The sequence below is a fragment of the Achroia grisella genome, unplaced genomic scaffold, assembly GCF_030625045.1.
Source record: "Achroia grisella isolate CSIRO2021 unplaced genomic scaffold, CSIRO_AGI_Agris_v1 utg980, whole genome shotgun sequence".
Taxonomy (NCBI): Eukaryota; Metazoa; Arthropoda; class Insecta; order Lepidoptera; family Pyralidae; genus Achroia; species Achroia grisella.
In genome coordinates, this window is record NW_026713079.1 from 224,211 (window position 1) to 246,000 (window position 21,790).

General features: G+C 33.2%; 2 protein-coding genes across 2 annotated transcripts; both read left to right on the top strand.

The window, feature by feature from the left end:
• Window positions 1-308: 308 nt before the first annotated feature.
• Window positions 309-7,965, top strand: LOC131854362 (beta-hexosaminidase subunit beta-like). The gene is made up of 10 exons (XM_059205469.1): window positions 309-567; window positions 1,499-1,733; window positions 3,039-3,148; window positions 3,794-4,002; window positions 4,811-4,923; window positions 5,281-5,482; window positions 5,920-6,046; window positions 6,387-6,470; window positions 6,772-6,980; window positions 7,717-7,965. Exons 1-10 carry the CDS (start codon window positions 394-396, stop codon window positions 7,907-7,909), a joined length of 1,656 nt encoding a protein of 551 aa, XP_059061452.1. The 5' UTR covers window positions 309-393; the 3' UTR covers window positions 7,910-7,965.
• A 746-nt stretch (window positions 7,966-8,711) lies between these two features.
• LOC131854363 (CTD nuclear envelope phosphatase 1 homolog) lies at window positions 8,712-20,814 on the top strand. The gene is made up of 7 exons (XM_059205470.1): window positions 8,712-8,955; window positions 9,044-9,110; window positions 11,803-11,993; window positions 15,511-15,623; window positions 17,179-17,294; window positions 17,653-17,804; window positions 19,280-20,814. The coding sequence occupies exons 1-6, from the start codon at window positions 8,857-8,859 to the stop codon at window positions 17,796-17,798; spliced, it is 732 nt and encodes a 243-aa protein (XP_059061453.1). The 5' UTR covers window positions 8,712-8,856; the 3' UTR covers window positions 17,799-17,804; window positions 19,280-20,814.
• Window positions 20,815-21,790: the final 976 nt, after the last annotated feature.

The following is a 21,790-nucleotide window of genomic DNA, read 5'->3' on the forward strand; positions in this document are numbered from 1 at the left end:
CTTAAAGCGAAAGGACACCATCATAATCATCACGGCCAATAAACACACAGTAGCGCTATAGTTTGTAGAACGAAAAGTACTTAATTTTCTGAAATAGTAATATAGATGGCGCAGTAGTGTATGTCAGTAGGACGAACTCAATCTTATTTATTATTAAACATAATATTTTTTTCAGATAATCCATAAGTACCTACAATCTTTAATTTTTCCTTGTACATTTACTGCATCGCTACGTTTTAACACATATTTTTCTTATCACGTCAGTGAATACGTTATAGTGTTATAGGCTATCCAATAATATAACAAGTTAAATGTGAATGATATATATATTTTAAATAGTTAATAGTTATATAATTCAATATAAGGGGAAGTGTAGATTATTTTACCCCCAAAATGTTGAGACATTTTATAATTTTTGTTGCCGTTGGTGACTTTTTTGCAATCGGTATGTACGTTATAAATCCAGGACCCCTTTATCCTCCGACAAAAGGAGAGGTGTGGCCTAAACCTCAATTTGAGAAAAAAGAATACACATATTTTACACATAATTCCTCATTTATTATTACGGTAAGGATTTTAGTTTTTGTTCAAATTATTGATTTCTTTATTAACTACTGATGCAATACGAAATATTTTAGCGATCAATATTTAATTATAAATCAATATATAGTAGTTGTTTTATTGATTTATTTAATTTGCACATATATATGTTCCATTTTGTACGTAATCCACTGCATGTATCAGCACTTGTTTGTTTATACTCTTATGTAGATAATATACTCTAGTAGTCTAGTATATATATGTATATAGGTTACGCTGTATTTTTATCAACACAAATGGATATTGATGATAGTTTGTCAATTGTTAACTTTTTTAACTTTCAATTGAATAAGTATATTGTTGTATTAAATTAGGTCTTCTTTTTGTTTTTTTTTAATACCTGATGGTGTAGTTATATATAAGTCTCGTAAACTAGCGTGTATGCATGGGATTTGTATAGTACATATGGTTGAGTTTAAGGATTTCTATTCTTATTGGTTTCTACCAAATACACGCGTTTTCCATTGCCTATACCGTAAGGGATCTAGCGTAAAGATTGATACTTAAGTACTTATGTAGTCATCATCATATCATATCAAGAAATCAAGAGATCATAGAAGTAAGTACCTACTTATGTAGGTACTTACTTCTATGATCTCTTCGTAAGTTAAAACCTTGTTTATAATAATAATAATTGTTATTATTAACCTACATTGCCTCACTGAGATAAAGATCCGTCATATATTTTACTAGATAAGGCCGCGGTTTCATCCGTGTGAAATTTATAGCGTTTTTCTGATGTATAAGCTAAATTACTGTGAAGTTTCATGAAAATCCGTCTAGTAGTTTTTGCGAGAAAGAGTAACAAACATCCAACTATACTCATAAAGTTTCGCGTTTATAATATTAATAAGATGCACAATAATAATAAATAAAAAAAACATGTTTTTATTGTCAGCCAACAAACTATACTTGTGAAATATTGGATAAAGCAATAGAGAGATATGCATTCACCGTTAGAACATTCCACGGTATAGCACGGCGATTTAAGAAAAATCGGCAACATATACATAAACAAATTCTAGAAACGTCTACAGTAAACAATGGTCATGATAATCATAAGTTGGAGAGATTGGAAATAGTTTTAACTTCACCATGCGAAGACTTGCCGCATTTGGATATGGATGAAAAATGTGAGTATAGTTTTTTAACTCTGTTATCCTCAAAGAGTGAGACGAACTTCTTGGTATTCCATGGACTTACTGTCAGAGGTGAGACTTACCGGGTCACCGGTCAAGTCCCGGGAATTGCTTGCTGCAACAGCAAGTTGATGTTTTTCTCTCAGCCACACAAGGGAGCTGGGCCTTTTTTGCTGCTAATGCTAATTCGGGTTAATCTCGTTGTTATTGGTGTTCTTCATCATCGGAGAGTTAATCAGAAATTTAATTGATACACAGCCCTTTTAGTGTCGCCGGATTGAATCTCACGACGTTATAATATTATAGATCTATATTGAGTTAATATTAAAGAGCTAAAGTTTGGGAGTTTGGGTGTATGTAGTATTCTCCGTTAGTACTGATCCGATTATGAAAATTCTTTTACTGTTAGATAGCTCATTTATCGAAGAAGGTTATATAACATTACGCTACGACTAATAGAAGCGGAACTGCAACGAATAAAATAGCAAATATCGGGAAAAGAGCAACACGAAGAGCGAGCAAGAAACTTGCTTCGTTCGTAATTTTCGAATGAGCGGTAGATTAAAAAAAATAACTACTTTTCAAGACTGATTTAATTATCTTTATTTAAATAAAACATTTTCTATTCTATTCTACAGACGAAGTTGCGTTACAAATACATATGTAAATATAGACCATTACTAATTATAACCGTAAAGTTATTATTATAATTAAAAAAATACATCCACGTCATTTTCATAATTTATTTCTACCGATATTTATTAATAATTAGCGTTCGTAATATGTGTACGATAAGAATTATTTTTATCTAATTTACGTACTTACCGTAACAAAGTGGCCACAATAACACCCGGCGATAACCCTTTTAACGCTCGATGGCCCTCAACGGTTTATTAGAGGATTTATTTGTTATATATATGTAATGCAAAGTACACTCCATTGTCTGAACACGCATTGCATGTCTATTTTATGTGTGGATATATCTTTAGGAAATCCTCGTATGAAGTTGTACATTAATTGACGGACTCGGTCCATCGGTTTAGCACACCGCCTTACTTCCGATGGTCACGATTTCGATTCCTCACACGGTGCAAACATTTGTATTCATGAATATGATTGTTTGTATCGGTCTGGGTGTTTTCTATATATAATATGTATGTATTTACGAAAAACATATATATCAATGTATTTGTATCTGTTATTTAGTACCCATAACGTAAGCTTTAGCTAGATTAACTTGGGTCTAGATAACGCTGTGTAAATTGTCAAAAAAAAAGTTTTAAAATGTTTTATTTACAGATGAACTGATCATAGACAGAATATCAATATTAAAAACGGATTCTATATGGGGTGCTCTAAGAGGACTGGAAACATGGTCGCAGCTCTTTTATCTAACCGATGATTACAATGTAACTTACAAATATTATTTTCATTATTAATATGTTTTTTTTATATGGTCAACCTAGGATGTAATGTAATGTGGTAACGGTGACCTATAGACACAAACAGAGGTAGCAGACATCGCATCTATAGTATAGAGGCATAGCCACCTTACTTTTCTATACTGGCAGGTTCGATTCCTCGAACAGTATAAACATTTGTAATCATGAGTACGATTGTTTGTATTGGTCTGAGTATTGCCTTTATATGTTGTGGTCATATTTAAAAAAATATATTAAAATAATTATATCGATTGTCTAGTAGTTCCAAGCTGAGCCAAGCTGTACAAGCTGTGTGAATTGTCCAGGAGAAAAATATACTTTGAGAATTTTCACTCTGTTTTAGTTTTTCTTATTCGATCATAAGAATCATCATAGTCATTATATAGTGAAGTAAGATGTCTTACCACACCATACCAAAACGAGCCATTTCTCACGTCTCTATCGTTTGCTATTCTGGTACACTCTTGGTGTCCTCATCATGTACCACTAATTTGACACTCGATCCATCAGATAGATAATCTTTTTTGATATTTAATTTTACTTCTACCACTCTCTGTCTACTCTCTTTTCTTTGGCATCTATACTAATTTTAGATCTACTACTCTTTTGCAGCAACTTCGAATTAATAAAACCCATATTATAGACTTCCCCCGGTACAATCATCGTGGTCTTCTGTTGGACACCTCGCGGCATTATATATCAGTTTCGAATATTCTGAAGACATTAAATGCTATGACAATGAATAAACTAAACGTTTTCCACTGGCATATAGTAGATGATCAAAGTTTTCCGTACCAAAGCAAGAAGTTTCCAGATTTGAGGTAATGTTTAATATCCACTTATTGGGCGATGGGGTTGGCAGCAATTGAGATTAAATCGGGGCAATTTTGCTGTTCTCTTTTATGGATGACTAGCTGTACACTCGACTTCGTCCGCGTGTATTTAACTTTATTTTTCTAAAATAAAGATAGCCTAAGTTATTCCTTATTACGTCAGTTACTGATGTAATAAGGAATAAATGCCAAAAAAAGTCCCGTCAAAATCAGTCCAGCTATTTCAAAGTTTAGCCAGAACAACAAGACCGACAGACAGACAGACAAAAATTGTAAAACATGTTATTTTGGTGTATGTACCGTATTTATATTCATATGCATGTAGTAAAAAACGGTTATTTCAATATTACAAACAGACACTCCAATTTTATTTATATGTATAGATAAAGGAATGATGCCGCCTCCTGCGCTAACGGTTGACAGTGGCGGAAGTGAGGTCCGTTAGCCAAAATATTACAAATTATCAAGATGTTTTCCAAGGCGACCACTTGGAGGTTTCAATATTTAAGGCATCAAGTAATTTGATTTTTTTAAATGACAAGTTCTCTTTTATTCGAATTACATGTAAACGTGATTTTTTATTTTAAACTAAATCATAATATCTTTGTTCATCTAAGTCTATTACATATGTTAAATCTACCGTCAGTTCTTAATTCTTTCTAGTTGAGAAGAACTGACAAGAAACTCAGCTCTTATTCTTTTCAAATAAGCTTGTACAACATGATTACCAAAATACAGATTCATTTTTAATTTCAATATGAAACAAGACATCCTTCCACGTAGTTTCTGTCCACAGTGCTTTTGGTGCGTACCATTCTTCTATGATCTACACACATGAAGATATCCAAAAGATCTTAAAATACGCTACAGAACGAGGGATACGAGTTCTACCAGAATTCGACGTACCAGGTAATTATTATAAATTATATGTAGATTGTAACAGTTTTCCCCAAAACGTAGAACCCACACCCAGGTCCAGCTTTCCCTCACTAGTTGGTGAATTCCCCCTACAAAGTCAAATTCTGTTTTAAATTTGAGGCAGTCATTATTTATATGTATAATTAATAAAATTCACGGAGTCTTACCATGTTTTATTTTTATTAAGTTGCCGATATACTGGAAGTGTTTCAACCGCCGTAGTCACAGTCACAGGTTCAGTTTACCCGTGATTTTTGTCCAAATCATATCATTTGTTTTATAACAGTGCGTGTAAGAAGAAAATTTAAGTTTAATTATACATAATTGTGATCATTTATTTGCTCGTAGGCCACACTCGCTCATGGGGTGTAGCATACCCTGACATCTTGACAAAATGTTACAACAAAAAGAAAGTTATAGGTTTAGGACCCATGAATCCCATCAACAATGCCACGTATGCATTGCTAGAATCTCTGTTCGGAGAGGTCCAGGAATGGTTCCCTGACAAATATTTGCATGTCGGCGGTGATGAAGTGGAGTTGAATTGCTGGTAAGATTTTGAATTTGACAAAATTTTGTCTTGCTAATTACTATTTTCACTGCCCTGCCAGTCTAGCGGTGACCCCCCGATGGACTTACAGTGATCGCTGGTTTGATTCCTAGCTCAGTGTTTCGATGTATATTATGTATTTATTTACATTAAAAAAAAATTAAGTATATTTTATCTGTTTTAAATAACTTTATAATTTATTTTATTTCACATATTGCGTACGATAGTGAATAATAAAAAATATGGAGTATTTAGTTTTGATATTAATAATAACTCAGAACGAACGTTTGGTTATAGGTCAGTGCTTACTGCTTAGATAAACTATTAACACTCGGTTAATGAACTTCGTTTAATTTTAGGCCTGGTAGTACCTATGTTTAAGTACTGTTTATAAATAAATAAATTTATTAACACGTTTGTACTTTTATGTTTTACAGGAATTCAAATCCTGAGCTTATGGATTATATGGTCAAACATAACCTGACTACAACTCAACTACATGGGCTCTTTATGCAAAACGTTATACCATTATTGCAGAACAAATCTATTCCCATCGTGTGGCAGGTAAGTTTGAATAAAAATATTTAATTTTACCTGACTCTGACGTCCTCGGTAATCTAACGGTTTAGCACGCCGTTTTACTTCCGATGGTTGCGGGTTTTATAGGAATAAAACCATTGTAGCATTTGTATTTATGAGTATGATTGTTTGTATCGGTCTGAGTGTTATATATATATATACTATGTATTTACGAAAACAAATATATCTAAGTATTTATGTCAGTTGTCTAGTATCCAACTCTGCTTAGCTTGGGATTAGATGGCTTCATGTAAATTGTCCAGGGTTGGGTTATTACGTCTTATATTTGTTTTTTTTTTGGGAATAAAGGTTACTCTATTTGCAGGAAGTATTTGATGAAGGTGTTCCGTTGTCGAGAAATACTATTATTCAAGTTTGGAAATCGCAATGGATTCCTACTATGATTCAGGTAAGTATATAACAATTTTAAACAATGATATTTTACATTGATGCTGTGTAAATCGATTATTATATTATAGTTTATTTTTCTGCATAATTCACAAATCACTAAACTATTCAAAATAAGCAGAGCTTACTCCTGAAATTTTGGCTTTAATATATGTTTTTTACAAACCTATTAATCCAAATACGTATTGTTTTTAAGTGTGATGCAGATTTAGTTATGCGGGCCAGCTTGTTCAAAATAAGTAGATTAACTTTTATAAGATTTTGTTTTTGATAGATTATTAATTCATATTTTATATAATCAGGTACTTCAACATGGATACCGACTCATATTTTCTGCTAGTTGGTACCTTGACCATTTAAAGACCGGCGGGGATTGGACGGACTTTTATACAGCGGACCCAAGATCTATGGTTTACAACGCCACGAATAACAGCTCCTTGCTGCATAACATCATAGGCGGAGAAGCGTGCATGTGGGGAGAGGTCGTTGATGATGTTAACGTCCTTAGCAGGTTGGAACTTTGACTATAGGAATATGTATTTTTTTTTGTTACCATAAAAAGAAAACATAAATTTCATACTTATGAATTTTTGCACTTTTAGAAAAATTTTGTTTACTATTTAATTCTTGTATACTTATTACTTAGGTATACTTTTATTGACCGTATGGTATATGTATTTCCATGTTCTTATACTGTCTAAAATATAGTAGTATTGTAATTTTGCCTTTCTGACTTCTCCCAATATTCAGACTTTTGGTCGCCCCAAAAGACAATAAGAAGGACGAGACGCCAGTCACTGCATTTGCTTTTGAATTTAAAAAATATATTGTCTTCTGTTAAAAAGATATTGTTAACGGTTTCTGAGCTATGGAATGGTCAATTGTATTTTTAGTTTACAAGCTCTTCGGAGAGTTTACATTTTGTATGACTCAGACCCGATAGGCCATTTGGACAGCTATAGTCCGTAGCATAATTTAATATCGTTTCTGAAATCTATAGTATGTGGTGCTTATGGTATATACTTACTTAAACTATAAAAAAAATTATGATTCAATATATTCAAATTGCCTTGCCTAAAGCTATCCTGTTAGTTAAATATATGTGTTGGACTCCATTTTCCGCAATCAATCTCTCATCTAGGCCGTTGTACATATAGTCAAATACATAAATATACTTACTTTACTTCATAAATTCTTTTAATTTGTATTTAGTTTCATTAGTATTGTTTTATTTTCTTTTTCTACAGAGTGTGGCCACGAGCTAGTGCGGTAGCGGAACGACTGTGGAGTAATATTCCTGTAGCTGGTTATAGAGCTAGAACGGATGCTTTAGACAGCGCTCGTCATCGTCTAGAGGAGCACACGTGTCGTATGAATCGGAGAGGAATAGCGGCACAGCCACCAAACGGGCCCAGTGTTTGTGTCACAAACAAACATTAACACTTTTTTTTATTTTAACTATATCAATAATATAGTATAGTGTTACAATAAATAATGCTGACAAAACGCGTTTGATTCATATTCCTTATAAAAATCTGAATATAAATAAATAACCCTGGATCATTGATACAGCGCCATCATCATCAGATACAGACGATGGTAAGAAAGACCTTTTTATGATGTGGATTAAATCCGTTTATTATTCTTATAACGACCTTTATGATCCCACGACTAAACATACGTATTTCATCCGAACAAATCTCTTTCGTTAAAATTTTAAGTCACTTGTACTATATAGAAATTTTGAACAAGTGTTTTTAAAGTTTTTATTTAAAATCTACAAACTAATAATAGCAAGACAGGGCAATTTAAAGAGAACTTGGTATCGGTACTAAATAACTAGACCACCAACGACGACTTAAGAGTATTTTCCTTTCAAAAACATGACTTAAGTTGTTTTTCTAAGAATACATTACATTTTTATGGCCCATATAATTTCATACAAAATTATGCGAAAAATCAAAAATAATCATGAGGGTCATAGTATAATGGCGCCATCTGCTTTTGTTTTTTTTTTTTACAAATTATAGTATAATATTACGCTAATGCCTGTTTTGTATAGATGTTGGTATGTATTAATTTTATTTTTGTTTATAATGATTGTTGTATAGACAAATAAACATACATGACTACCATAGACAAGCACGAATTTTTGACATTAGATGACAAGAAATGAACAACACTACAGCATAGACAAAATGAAAGCAAAAGTTCTACTTTCTTATGGTTTGAGAATTGGGTCGATTATGTCATGGCGGGTTAGATGTTTTCGGCAGTTAAATAAATGGAATTTGTTTTGAATTACGCCGTCAATGATCTCGTTGCAACCGCTGTTGATTAATACAAATCATATTTATATAATCGTAATCCTCTCTTAATCTATTCAAATGCTGAAGCAATTGCAAATGGGCCTTCGCACGTTTATGCTTATCGCGTCTAAAGTATGGAGTTGTTTTTGTTATATGTTTAAGAAGCAATATCGAGCGGTAAATATGAAGTAAAGTGTTTTGGGCGTTCAGTGATTTATTTTAAGTACAAGACCAATTGAAGTCTCACGTGGTGTTTCGTTTTCAGTTGGCGCAGTACCAATCTGTCAAGTATGAAATTTATCCGCTTTCCCCGGTATCTAGACACAGGCTGAGTAAGTAATCATTTTTATCTGGTTGAATATTTAAAATCATCACCTGATACGGCGCCCGGTGTTCTTATCGTGTTGTATCAAAACATCGCAACTTGTTTTGATACTCTAATCAACGGTGTCGTTAAAAATTTATGTTATATTTTATTATCCAAGTTATGGTACTATTAGATCCAATTTCTATAAAACTAATGCCCAATAATAATACACACACTTGTTGATATTTATGTCAAATTACTATAACTTTATAAATACTGAGCTAATAAAAAAAACTCACTATTGTAGTGTCATAGATATGAATAGATAAATATAATAGCAGTGTGACTAGTAATTTCATACTGTTAGTAGACCCATATGTTATGAACAGTTTTTATTTATATCTTTATATTATAATCTTATACTAATGTAAATGCTAAAGTTTGTGAGTATGGGTAGATGGCGGGATGTTTGTCACTCTTTCACAAAAAAAACCACTCAACAGATTTTGTTGTAACTTTACAGTGATATAGCTTATACATCAGAATAACACATAAGCTATAATTTAAACAGATATTATGTATATTGGGTGAAATATAATGATAATTGTCAAGAAAGTTATGTAGATATTATGTATGTAGATTTGAAAAAAATGTTGACTATTCAAAAGTGCTTAAATTAAGTTTATTTGAATAAATGATTTTCTATTCTATTCAGGTCAGCTATTGAGATATATATCTGTGTGTAATGATATAAAGATTTTAAAGACTTAATGGATTTATATTATACTAGCTGTGCCTGTGGTTTCACCGTCATGAAATTTATAGCCTATATATTATTCTGATGTATAAACTATATTACTGTAAAGTTTCATCACAATCCATTTGGTTGTTTTTGCATTATAGAGGTAACATACATCCATCCATACTCGCAGACATTAATGTTTATAATAGGAAGTGTTACTGATGTGTAAGCTATATTATAGCTATATTAGTAGGATTAAGATGTTAACAGAATTCAACAAAATAGCTTAAATTCTTTAAGTATCTAAAAACTAATCAAAGCTCCGGCATCTTTTAAATAAAAAGTCGTGCACTCACTGGACTAGGCTAGCATAGTAATTTACCAACCAATCCGATTATAGTACCATTACTGAATGCGGATATACAAAGAACAGAAAAAAATATATATCTAAACACTTCAATTTATGTGTATATTTATTCCTTCATAATGTAGGAATCACCCACTTATTGGTAGAGCTCTTGGTAATTAATATGATATTCAGTCATTCTTTAAATGTTGATACAACATGATTCCAACATTTTCCTTAATCTATTTCATTTAACTAGGTCATGGTCTTACCCTTACCTCTTTCCTTCTATTTTTCCTTCAATAATAATGTTCACAACTTCATTATGTTCTATGAAATGTTCAATGATGTTTATATGAGATGTGATTATGGAGAATGAGATTTTTAAAATGGAATGGTGCACCTGCCTGGTAATGGTTTATGCTGGTGGGGCAAACATGGTAAGTTGAACATGGGTCTGGTCAATTAGACTACCATAACAAATTCACCAAGAATGTATCATGATTGTCATCAGAGAAACTGTGTGGGGTTCATCCTGACATGTACATTGCTAGCAATGAGGTCATAAAACATAAAAAACAGAGGGAAATGAGTTTGTTAGTAATGTGGTTTGATGATCTTATTGCTAGCAATGTACCATGCGGTTCTCCCTGGAAACCATCATGATAAATTCTTGGTAAATATGTCACGATGGGCTAACTGACCTGACTTCATTATCATTTTATCATACTCCACTGATGCACCGCCAGCGTAAACCGTTAGCGCAGGCGAGTTGACCAATCCATTATCATCAATAAAGAAGATAAAAAAGGGGATTGCAAGTAAACATTATTAACAAATCCTATTTCGTACTGAATGATGACACTATATACCACTGGAGACTAGATGGTGCTGAATAAAACATTACTCATTTGTTGTTTTTTTGCTCATTAGGAAATTACCTTTTTTTTTTTTAGAATTGTGGCTTTTTATGCAAATAGATATTGTCACACCGTTTATACGTAAAATAACAACAGCATATAAATTTATGAACTGTTGTTAATTTAGATTTTATTTAGAAACTTTGGGTTAAAGTGTAACAATGTTATTCTTCTTAGTTTTTCCATCGCTATAAGAAAAGTACAAAAAAAAACTGTTTTTAGATCAAGTTGTTGATAAGATACTCTTCATATGATACCTCTTGAAAAGTAGATGTAAATTTATATGATGCCATTTTTTTTTTAATATTAGGGTGTAAAGGTTTTATTAAAAAATATCAATATTTTGAAAAGTTTCCAAATTTTAAATAAAATTTGTGTTTCATATATATCAACCATATATATATATTTAAGTAGTTTTTAATTTGATATAATAAATTACATTGTTTGAAGAAGTAAACTTCACATAAAATATTTTACATTCTGAATTGCAACCCTATGTATAATAGACCATATAGTTCATTTTATTTTAGCAAACAAATTACATTCTGTTCTGTTGGTGAGAAGAGAAAAATGTAGGTTAAGATGAGAAGAGTCTTAAGCACTATTTGCACAGCGCCACACTACCGGCTCAGCCCCATCTGACTAAGTAGTATGTAAATAGGAAGCTAGATTTAAATAATATTTGAATAATTTATTTTTCCTTCCTCAGGTTTAGTGAAAAGGAAAATGTTGGTACTAGACCTAGATGAGACGTTAATCCACTCGCATCATGACGCAATGCTGAGGCCGACAGTGAAGCCAGGCACGCCGCCAGACTTCGTGCTCAAGGTCACGATCGACAAGCACCCCGTCAGGTTCTTCGTACACAAGCGGCCGCATGTCGACTACTTTTTGGATATAGTAAGTGGTTTCCAAAATAACTTTATTTGGTAAGAACACCAGTTCTTTCGTCGTTTATTTGTGAATGAATTTGCATTTCGAATGTTACATTACAATGGCTATTGAAAAATGTTATTCTAATAATTTTATCCAATTTTAAGTTATCGTAATAGTAGTATTACGGTCGTATGTATGTATGATTGTATATATATTCATATATATATATGTATATGTAAGTTTATTATATTATTTTGTATTTTATTATCTTATATGTATATTTATAACATTTCTTCCAATATTGTTACCAACATTACACCTCTACCAGTCGCAAATCTAATCACTTTTCTCCATCCTAAGGTTGCCTGGAAGAGACCGCTTTTTAGCGATAAGGCCGCCCATTGTTACCTCTTTATCTTGTTTATTGTTTTTTTTTTTTGTAATTTTATACATAATTGTGTATGTAATTGTATTTTCTGTGAGAGGAACAAAAAGAGTTTCATTCATTCATTCATTCATTCATCAACATTATACTTATTGTTTGCTTGCGTGAGTTAGGATAATATGTATTATGGTCAGTGTACATTTTTTGTTACTTTAAATAAAGTACCAATTTTAGTTTCATCCAATATCAAACATTCAACCCATTGTTGGACGGAATAAACATTTGTATTATTGAGTACGATTGTTATATCGGTTTCTATGTATAATATGTATGTATTTACGAAAAAAATTATATATTTATATCAGTGGTAGATAACCACCCATAACACAAGCATTAGCTAGCTTAATTTGGATTTAGGTGCCACTGTGTGAATTATCCTGAGATTATTGTTCTCTCTGTATAAAACAAATGAGTCTTAAATCAGTACGCACCGGACGTATTTTTTTTTAAAAAATTCTAGAGGAACGTTTATATGTATAATACATTAAACAGTAGCAGTATTACTATATAGTAAAACATTTTATTTATGACATTGTTAAACAATTAAATTGAAAATTATCTAATATCTTAATATGTCAATATTTTAATTATAAAATTAGACAAAGGCATTCATTTTCAACATGACTAAGTATTTTAATCTTTCTGTATACTGTTTGCATTTTAGCATTTATTGAAATAACCGTTTTTTACTACATGCGTAAGGATATAAATACGGTACATACACTAAAATAACATATTTTACAATTTTTGTCTGTCTATCGGTTTGTTCCGGCTAATCTCTGAAATGGCTGGACCGATTTTGACGGAACGTGTTTTGGCAGGTAGCTGATGTAATAAGGAATAACTTAGGCTACTTTTATTTTAGAAAAGTAAAGTCAAGTTCCCGGACGAAGTCGTGGGAACAGCTAGTATGGCCATTATAAACAAAGCAATCTATTAAAAGAACAGTGGAGTGGGAATCATTCGCACGTGGTTTGCAAATGTGTGTTCGCGAGTTCAGTGCCGATGGCCCCTACAGTTACATTGTAAATATGAATGATACAATTATAAAAGTACTTATAGATGTTGTTAGGGTTGCCACTTGCAATCTTCTGAGTAACGAGTTACCAACGTAAAAAAATCGGGGTTTAGATATTTTATGAAGACATAATTTTTTTAAATGATTTCATATACGATATTTAATTATACAGTTTACATTATATCTACGATATAACTTACTATGACGTTCTCGGTGGTCTAGCGGTTTAGCACTTCGCATTACTTCCAATGGTCGCGGCTTCGATGATTGATTGTAGCGTGCGAGGCGCTACAATCAATCATCTGGGTGCATACTACTAATATATATTTACAAAAAAAGGATTTGAGTATATCTTTCAATTGTCTAGAACACACAACACAAGCTCTGCTTACCGTGCGACTAGATGGCGCTGTGTTCATTGTTAAGGATAATTTATTTATAGTCCCAGAATACAATAACCCTGCAACCCTAGTTACTGTTGACATTTGTAATCAGTAAACATATTTTATGAGTAAATAGATTTATTGAAGTATGGTTTATGAGTTACAAGTGTTTCACTATTCCATTATATTCCCATGCAACGAGGTTGTAATATTTAATTGAATTTGGGTAGACTAAAAAGGAAAGGCCTATATTCACCAGTGGACGTCTTCCGGGTTGAAATGATGATGATGAGACTATAGTGGCGTGTATGGGATGAAGTGAAGCCACTAATTTAGTCGTATTCGTAGATATTTTATTCGGAATAATTTACAACTTATGTGCGTAAAATTATGTCATTAGTATACCATTAGTACAAACAGGTGATTCCATTCATTGAGTGAGAAGGCAATACGAGTGCGCTCCTGCTCGCACCGAGTTTATAAGCAAGGCGATCGCGTTGCGCCGGTTCCCCTCCGATCAATCCCCCGTCCAATTCAAACGGGGACCGATATTACGACGGCCTGAGCCGAGGTTCGAACCCCTAGTGGTGCTCTCAGACTAAAGTCGTATCCGTCAGGCAGGAGCTGGCCTTCAGCCGCTCCATAAGTCCTTCCGTGGGTTTGGAGTGCCATCTACACTCGCCTCCTATCGTCCGGTGAAGCTGTAAAGGCCGGCTTCGCCCAACAGCATAAGAGGAGACCGGAAAAAAAAATTGCGCCGGTAGTTGGCTCGTAGCTGTTTTACACAAATTATGTGTACTGCTACAAGACTGAAAAAGTCGTACAAGACTAAAAAGTCGTCAGCTAGGTCCACAGTCTCACCTATTTCAGCCTCCAAGCAGCTTACTTTGTAAGATGTGTTTCAGTAGTACGGTGCAGGCCAAGCAGTGAAATTACAAGATAATAGATATGACATTTTTGTTATAATACGGACGGTAGGGAAAAAATTAAAAATATAATGTAAAAAATTTTACATTCATAAGCGGCTAAAATGTCCTACATGTCATCATCTGCTTCTTCCTTATCCTATTTATTTGTGGTCGTCGTAATATGTTTTTCGCTTCCATTCATCCCTGTTCGCAGTCATCGCGTTATTTACTTCCTTTCTTACCATATCATCTTTCAGACAGTCCATCCATCTCTTTTTCGGCCTTCCTCTGCCCTTATAACCATCCACATTCATATGTATAAATTATTTTTTAATTTAAACTTATAATAATAATAATACACGACAATTCACACAGCGTCATCTAGGCCCAAGCTAAACAGAGCTTGTGTTATAGATACTAGACAACTGATATAAATACTTTGTTTTTTTTTTTGGAAGTATAATACAGACATAATATACATACAAATACAAACAATCATACTCATGAATACAAAATACTTGCACCAGTTGGAGTTGAAACAAACGGTGAAGATCGCCATTCAACGATAATTTTAAATTGATGTCTTGTTTTTAAATATACTTAAACGTAATTTTATACCCAATAAAGGTATTTACCTCTCGATGTTTCGACTAGATTTCACTAGTCAGAAACGTCGAGAGAGGTAATTTATTTACCATAAAGTTATTCATATTAAAACCCGTTTACCTGTATTAATAATGTATACTGAAAGCGAAAGTTTAAATATAAGTATTGTCTTGTTTGGCAGGTATCACAATGGTATGAATTGGTGGTATTCACCGCTTCAATGGAGATATATGGCGCTGCCGTCGCCGACAAGCTAGACAACGGACGGGGTATACTGCGCAGGAGGTTTTATAGGTAAGGAGATTTACCATTTCCTACAACACTTAGTTTATTTTTTATTTATTACTAGAGACCGGATTATATACATTTGCATATTTTCGCCATTCTCAGAGGTAATAGCATATTTTACCTAAGATCTAGTTATGCTGCATATTATCGGTACATTTACAATATTTTTCACTCACCCTGCGTTCCGAAATGCGACCAAATTTAATATAATAACAGTCACAAAATATAAGGGCTATTGAGGAATAATTGTGACTATTGCAATTCGGAACGCAGTCAGTACCCGCGCGCGTTTTTTTTTTTGAAAGTTACGATAATAAAATGAAGGAGCTGTTTCTTTCATTTTATTATCGTAACTTAACAGACCTATTACGTACAAATTGTTACATGTTCGTACTTGCTTACGTTTACAAAAAAAATAATAATAATGTCATATAATGTTACTGTACCTATTATCGCCTATCAAAAAATAACTTACTAATTTTATGCTGATTTTGAAATAAAAAAAGATTTTTCCTTTTTTTTTGGATTCCTAAAATTTATCATTTAATTTTGCATAGTCTGCCAATTTTCGTGCATATTTCAAGCATTTTTCAATGTTGCATATAATCCGGTCTCTATTTATTACTCTTTAAAAAGTATACAAAAAACAAACTGAATATAAAGTATGAAGGTACAAAAGTTACTATAATAAGCCATGTAGTTTGTATCGGTCTGAGTATTTTCTATGTATATTATGTATTTACAAAAAAAATATATCTATGTATTTATATCAGTTGTCTGGTACCTGTAACACGAGCTTTGCGCAGCGTGGGACTAGATGGCGCCTGATTTGTCCTGTGTTATTAATATCATTTTTATTTATATATGTTATATAGAAAATCTTGTGTCACAATGTTAGTTACCATATGAGAAACGGCTACTATCTATTTTTCATACCCCTTAGTGATAAGGGTTGTCCACCCCGAACATTTATTTTTTATTTTTTGGACAAAATTTTATTCTTTATATTGTGATGAAAAAATACTTACTACACCTTCTATCAGCAATATATTTTTTAATAGAGATTTTAATTTATATGGCGAAACAACGTTTGCGGCGTCAGCTAACTATATTATATCTTCCTTTCTATGAGGCAATACTTTCAAACACGCGGGCTTTAACCAAGCGTGGATCAGTTTAAAAGATCCGTCAGGATGATAAAAAAAATATCCTTACAGTATGTGTTAAGAATGACGGCTTTCTTAAAAGTTCTACTGTTCGGACATCGTCGGCTCGCCGGAGTGGAGTCCGCGAGCGGTGCTGCGGGGCGCGGCTCGTACGGAGTGCGGATAGCACCGGACCGACCGGCCCTCACTTCTGATCTCGCCACCGAATACTACACGCGCGCACAATATCCGATCATTCTCTGTATTTTTTATATTTCAATTATTACATTTAACTTACAGTCCAAGAAACCTTTTAATTTAAAAGTCCTTAGTTTAGGACCCTACATTAATGGTCCTTCGAGCCGGAGGAGATATAGAGGAGGCGGTATTATAATTATATTATTATTTGTTTCCAGACAACACTGTACCGCGGAGCACGGTTCATACACAAAAAACCTGTCGTCAATATGTGACGACCTAAACAGGGTCTTCATACTGGACAACTCTCCCGGGGCGTACCGGGACTTTCCAGGTAATGTGCCGTACCTTGGTATGAGGCCCAGTAATTTGTACGTTTTACTTAGTTTTAAACTTTCGTATTTAATACATATTATTTATATTGTTTACCGGGTCTATAAAGTTAAAGAGTTTGTTTGGACGCGCAAATATCAGGAACTACTTCTTGTTGTGTTTGATAGTCTATTTGTCGAGGAAGGCTTTAAGCGATGTAACATTACGCTGCTACCAATAGAAGCGCAGCATCAGTGAAAAATGTTGCAAAAACGGCGAAAATTAATCATATTTGAGGGCTTCCGCTGCGTGCGCGAACAAAATCGCGGGCACAGCTAGTTATTCTTATATATTAAACGTAATATGTTATGTATTGGCAGACAATGCAATACCAATAAAGTCGTGGTTCTCGGACCCGCTGGACGTGGCGCTGCTGAACCTGCTGCCGGTGCTGGACGCGCTGCGGTTCACGCACGACGTGCGCTCCGTGCTCTCCAGGAACCTACACCTGCACCGTCTCTGGTAGCCGCCGGTGAGTGACTAATGCTCAGTACACCTGTCGTAGATCATGTCGCATGCCTACTCCTTGTTAATGTATAATTTACTCATGTCTACTGCCTCTTTCGATGTACGGATCATGTCTCATGCCTACCCCTTATTAGTGACCGATACTTGTAGGGGACTGCATCCTTGCATCTGAGTATGAAGGAAAGACATAATTATAGAATTATTGATAATTTATCTAAAACGTGTCTGGAAACTAAAATCTGTGAAACATAAATATAAAATTAAAAAAAAATTATATGATATGAATGATACGCGCAAACAGACACAAAAGAGTGGTAAAAAAATAGGTAAATGCAATCACTCACGATTGCGCGCGCTGGCTGTCCCATGTAAATATATGTATTAGCCAAAATATCGCGTGCTTCTGATGTGGCATCAGAAGCACGTAGAAGTGAAAAAATATGTAAATGTTATATATTATCATTTATATATTTTTCTCTTTAGCATTAAGCATCTTCATTGTTACTACATTGCTAAATTTATATATATATATTTGTATCTATTACTATGTTGGAATATACTTACTCGGTCGGCTGTAATTACTATTTCATTGTCAGATTACTGGTCATGTATTTATGTGTGTATGGTATATTTTTGTATATATTTATTTATGTATATTCTATAAAAATATTACAATATTATTTGCACCGCCAACAACTTATCTCTGCACAACTCATGGTTGACTGGTAGAAAATATCATTAGGTGTTCAGTCCGCCATATGTCCTATATATACTCTTTACATGTATGACGTGCATTAAAGTTATTTAAATAAAATATATGTATTTGTCTATACATGTAATGTACATTATTTTCTGCGTGAAAGCGGATTCTCGCGTGAAAGAGCGTACGTGTAAAGGCAGCTATTGTATATTTACTTAAAACAACATATATTTAACTCCTCGCGCCAATCGACGCCAACGTCTATGTGACAGACTCGACCCATTGGCTTTACGGCGTGATATTGCATCTCTGTGCATTTTATACCGCATATATCACGGGGAGTGTTCTGAGGAATTGTTCGGATTAATACCAGCTGCTGAGTTTCACCACCGTACCACCCGCCAGTAACTGAAATACCATCCTGATCATCTGGATGAATGGCGGTCTTCCACAGTGCGGTTTTCTAGAAACTTTTTGCCCCGCACAACCACATTATGGAATCACCTTCCAGCAATGGTATTTCCGAACCGATACGATATTGAAACCTTCAAGAAAAGAGCTTATTCCTTTTTAAAAGGCCGACAACGTACTTGCAATTCTCCTGGTGTTGCGGGTGCTCATGGGCGGCGGTAATCACTTACCATCAGGTGAGCCGCAGGCTCGTTTGTCCCCTGTGTTATAAAAAAAAAAAATCGACTATCGCTGTCCGTACCGTTCGTCCGAATGAATCTACTATTTAGAACCTAAATGCTAAAATGTTGTTTTTTCTGTTCTTGCAGGTGAAAATGGGCTTTTGTACAAATGAGGGGTGCCCCGGCCTCCCGGAGTTATTTATTTCAGAACATTAAGTCGTTATACATATGAATATAGTTAATGGTTTTTAAGTTGTACTGTAAAGTGTTGCGCGTGGTCAACGCGTACTGTGAGTTACCTACGTGCGGTAGGGTGTTCCTGACGTTTCTGAAACGCTTCGACTTATATTAATTATGGCAACACTTTGCGTCCAAACGGTGTTCACTTGACGTATGCGTGTGACTTTGAGTTTCCGATTTTTATGATTCTTTTTTTTCTTTGACTTGGATATATTAATGTGTGATGCTGCCATGTATTAACGTGTATGGTTCCGTGTAAATTTGATAAATAATGCATGTATTATAAAGTATTGATAACCCGACTTCGCACGGGTTTACATGTATTATATATATAAATTTTCCTCTTGAAAGTCTGTATCTATAGCTGAAAACTGCATTAAAATCCGTTGTGTAGTTTAAAAGATCTAAGCGAACAAACTGCGGGAGCGATTTCATTTTATACTAGGTAAAGATTTCGATTTTCTGTAGGTGTGCAATATTTTATTAATTCACAAATGTTAGAATCAATAGCAATGTGGGTGTACATAGAAATTTATTTAAAAATGAATCATAAAAATCGGAATAAGATGTAAAGATTTTTAGAGTGGTTGTTAATTTCTACAGCGTCTGTTTGGATGCATAGTGAAAGCCAATCTTTATAAAAATTATGACGTGGCCTCTCTGAGTGATCATAACATTAACAAGTTACCGGTTGTCATGGTAACATTGACCTTATAACCAACTACAAGGGTTCATAATAGAAATTGTAATTTTTAAGTAACGCTAATCTACAATTCGTAGACCATAATATTCCGAATTTCGCTAATAATTAGCGTTTTTTGTTTGTGGTATTCCAAACTGTGTTCTATGAATTCTGAATTAAGTATTATATTGGAATATCACCTGTAGGTAGTAGACAGTATGATATATAAACGATGATCACTATATACTTTAATGTGTATGTTCAAAAATATACTTTATTTCAATACGAACAAAGTTACTTTTAGCTAATGAAAATTGTATTATTCTTCATTGGTGTTTTAATATATATTGATGTTCAAAAACATACTTTATTTCAATATGTACAAAGTTGCTTTTAAGATAACTGATCAAAATATTCTATTTTTTTTAACTTGTAACTGTATTAATGATTACAGTTCAATGTCTAGTTGTTTAAATGTCTATTAAAGGAATCACCGTAATTTACCGTCGAAGGTAGTTAGGAAAATTGAAGAAAAAAAAATATATACAAATCAAAATATCATTATCCATGTAGGTCTATTACAGACTCTTATGATATATCAAATCTACTGTCAGTTCGGAATGATTTCGAGATGAGAAGAACTGACAAGAAACTCAGCTCGTATCCTTTTCAAATATGGTTGTACATGTTTACAATTATCTATAATATAAATAAGATGTTGAGTCACACTTCTTCATTTATGCACAATAGGACTTTCAAATATATATATATATATATATATATATATATATATATCAATGTTTTCCGTCTGTCTGTATATTTACAAGATTTTACATTATAGAGTTTGTAGTTTGATCATCTAGGAATCCAGTATTTCTATTATATTAATATTGAAAATTTAATAGCAGGGTTTTATATAAATAATAATAAATAAATATAAGCTGATTAATACTCAATATACATCAGTTGTTTGTGCTCAGGGTTAGGCCACAGTCTATGAGTCAAATGTTAGTTGATTATTTATATATGCGTCTCTTTCATTCGGTAATAATAAGAAGGAGACGCAACAATAATGTGAGCACGTCAATACAGGGTTGTCTCCAAACGTTTGTATACATATATTTTTTTTATAAAACTTCGTACCGTTTTGTATGAAAGTGCAGTTTGCAGGTGACCCTGTATTGCGTGTGAACTAGACAGCGCGATCGCCTGTCCTTTTCTAGTATAAATAAAATAGATTTAATGTGCCCACCAGAATTGAACCAAGATTATGTGAAGTTCATAAGACACCTCACTTTTGTTTTCTTTTACACCAATACAAAACATGTAAATAGTTGTATAAAAATGTACGTAATATTAATATAATAATAGGATACTCGTACTTATGTAAAATAGTCAACACAGCGTCTTTTAAAACAGTTCTTATTTCTTTATATTTCAGAAAATGTATACCTTTAGTCTCTATTAAATACACAGTAATAGTTTCACTAATGACATATGAAGGAAAAAACAAATGTATTGACTTTGTAATATAGATTAAATTTACTTAGAAAATTTTACTAAAAAACTGTATAGTTTAGATCCTTTGCCTGCCATCGCGGTGACTTGAAAAACAATAACTAAATATCATATTAGTTAATTATTCTTAAGTTATGCACTATTGCTCTATTCTGTTGTTTGAAATTGAACTTTTAAATTTCGAACAGTATCACTCCTTCTTTTTGTCTTAAAAGACA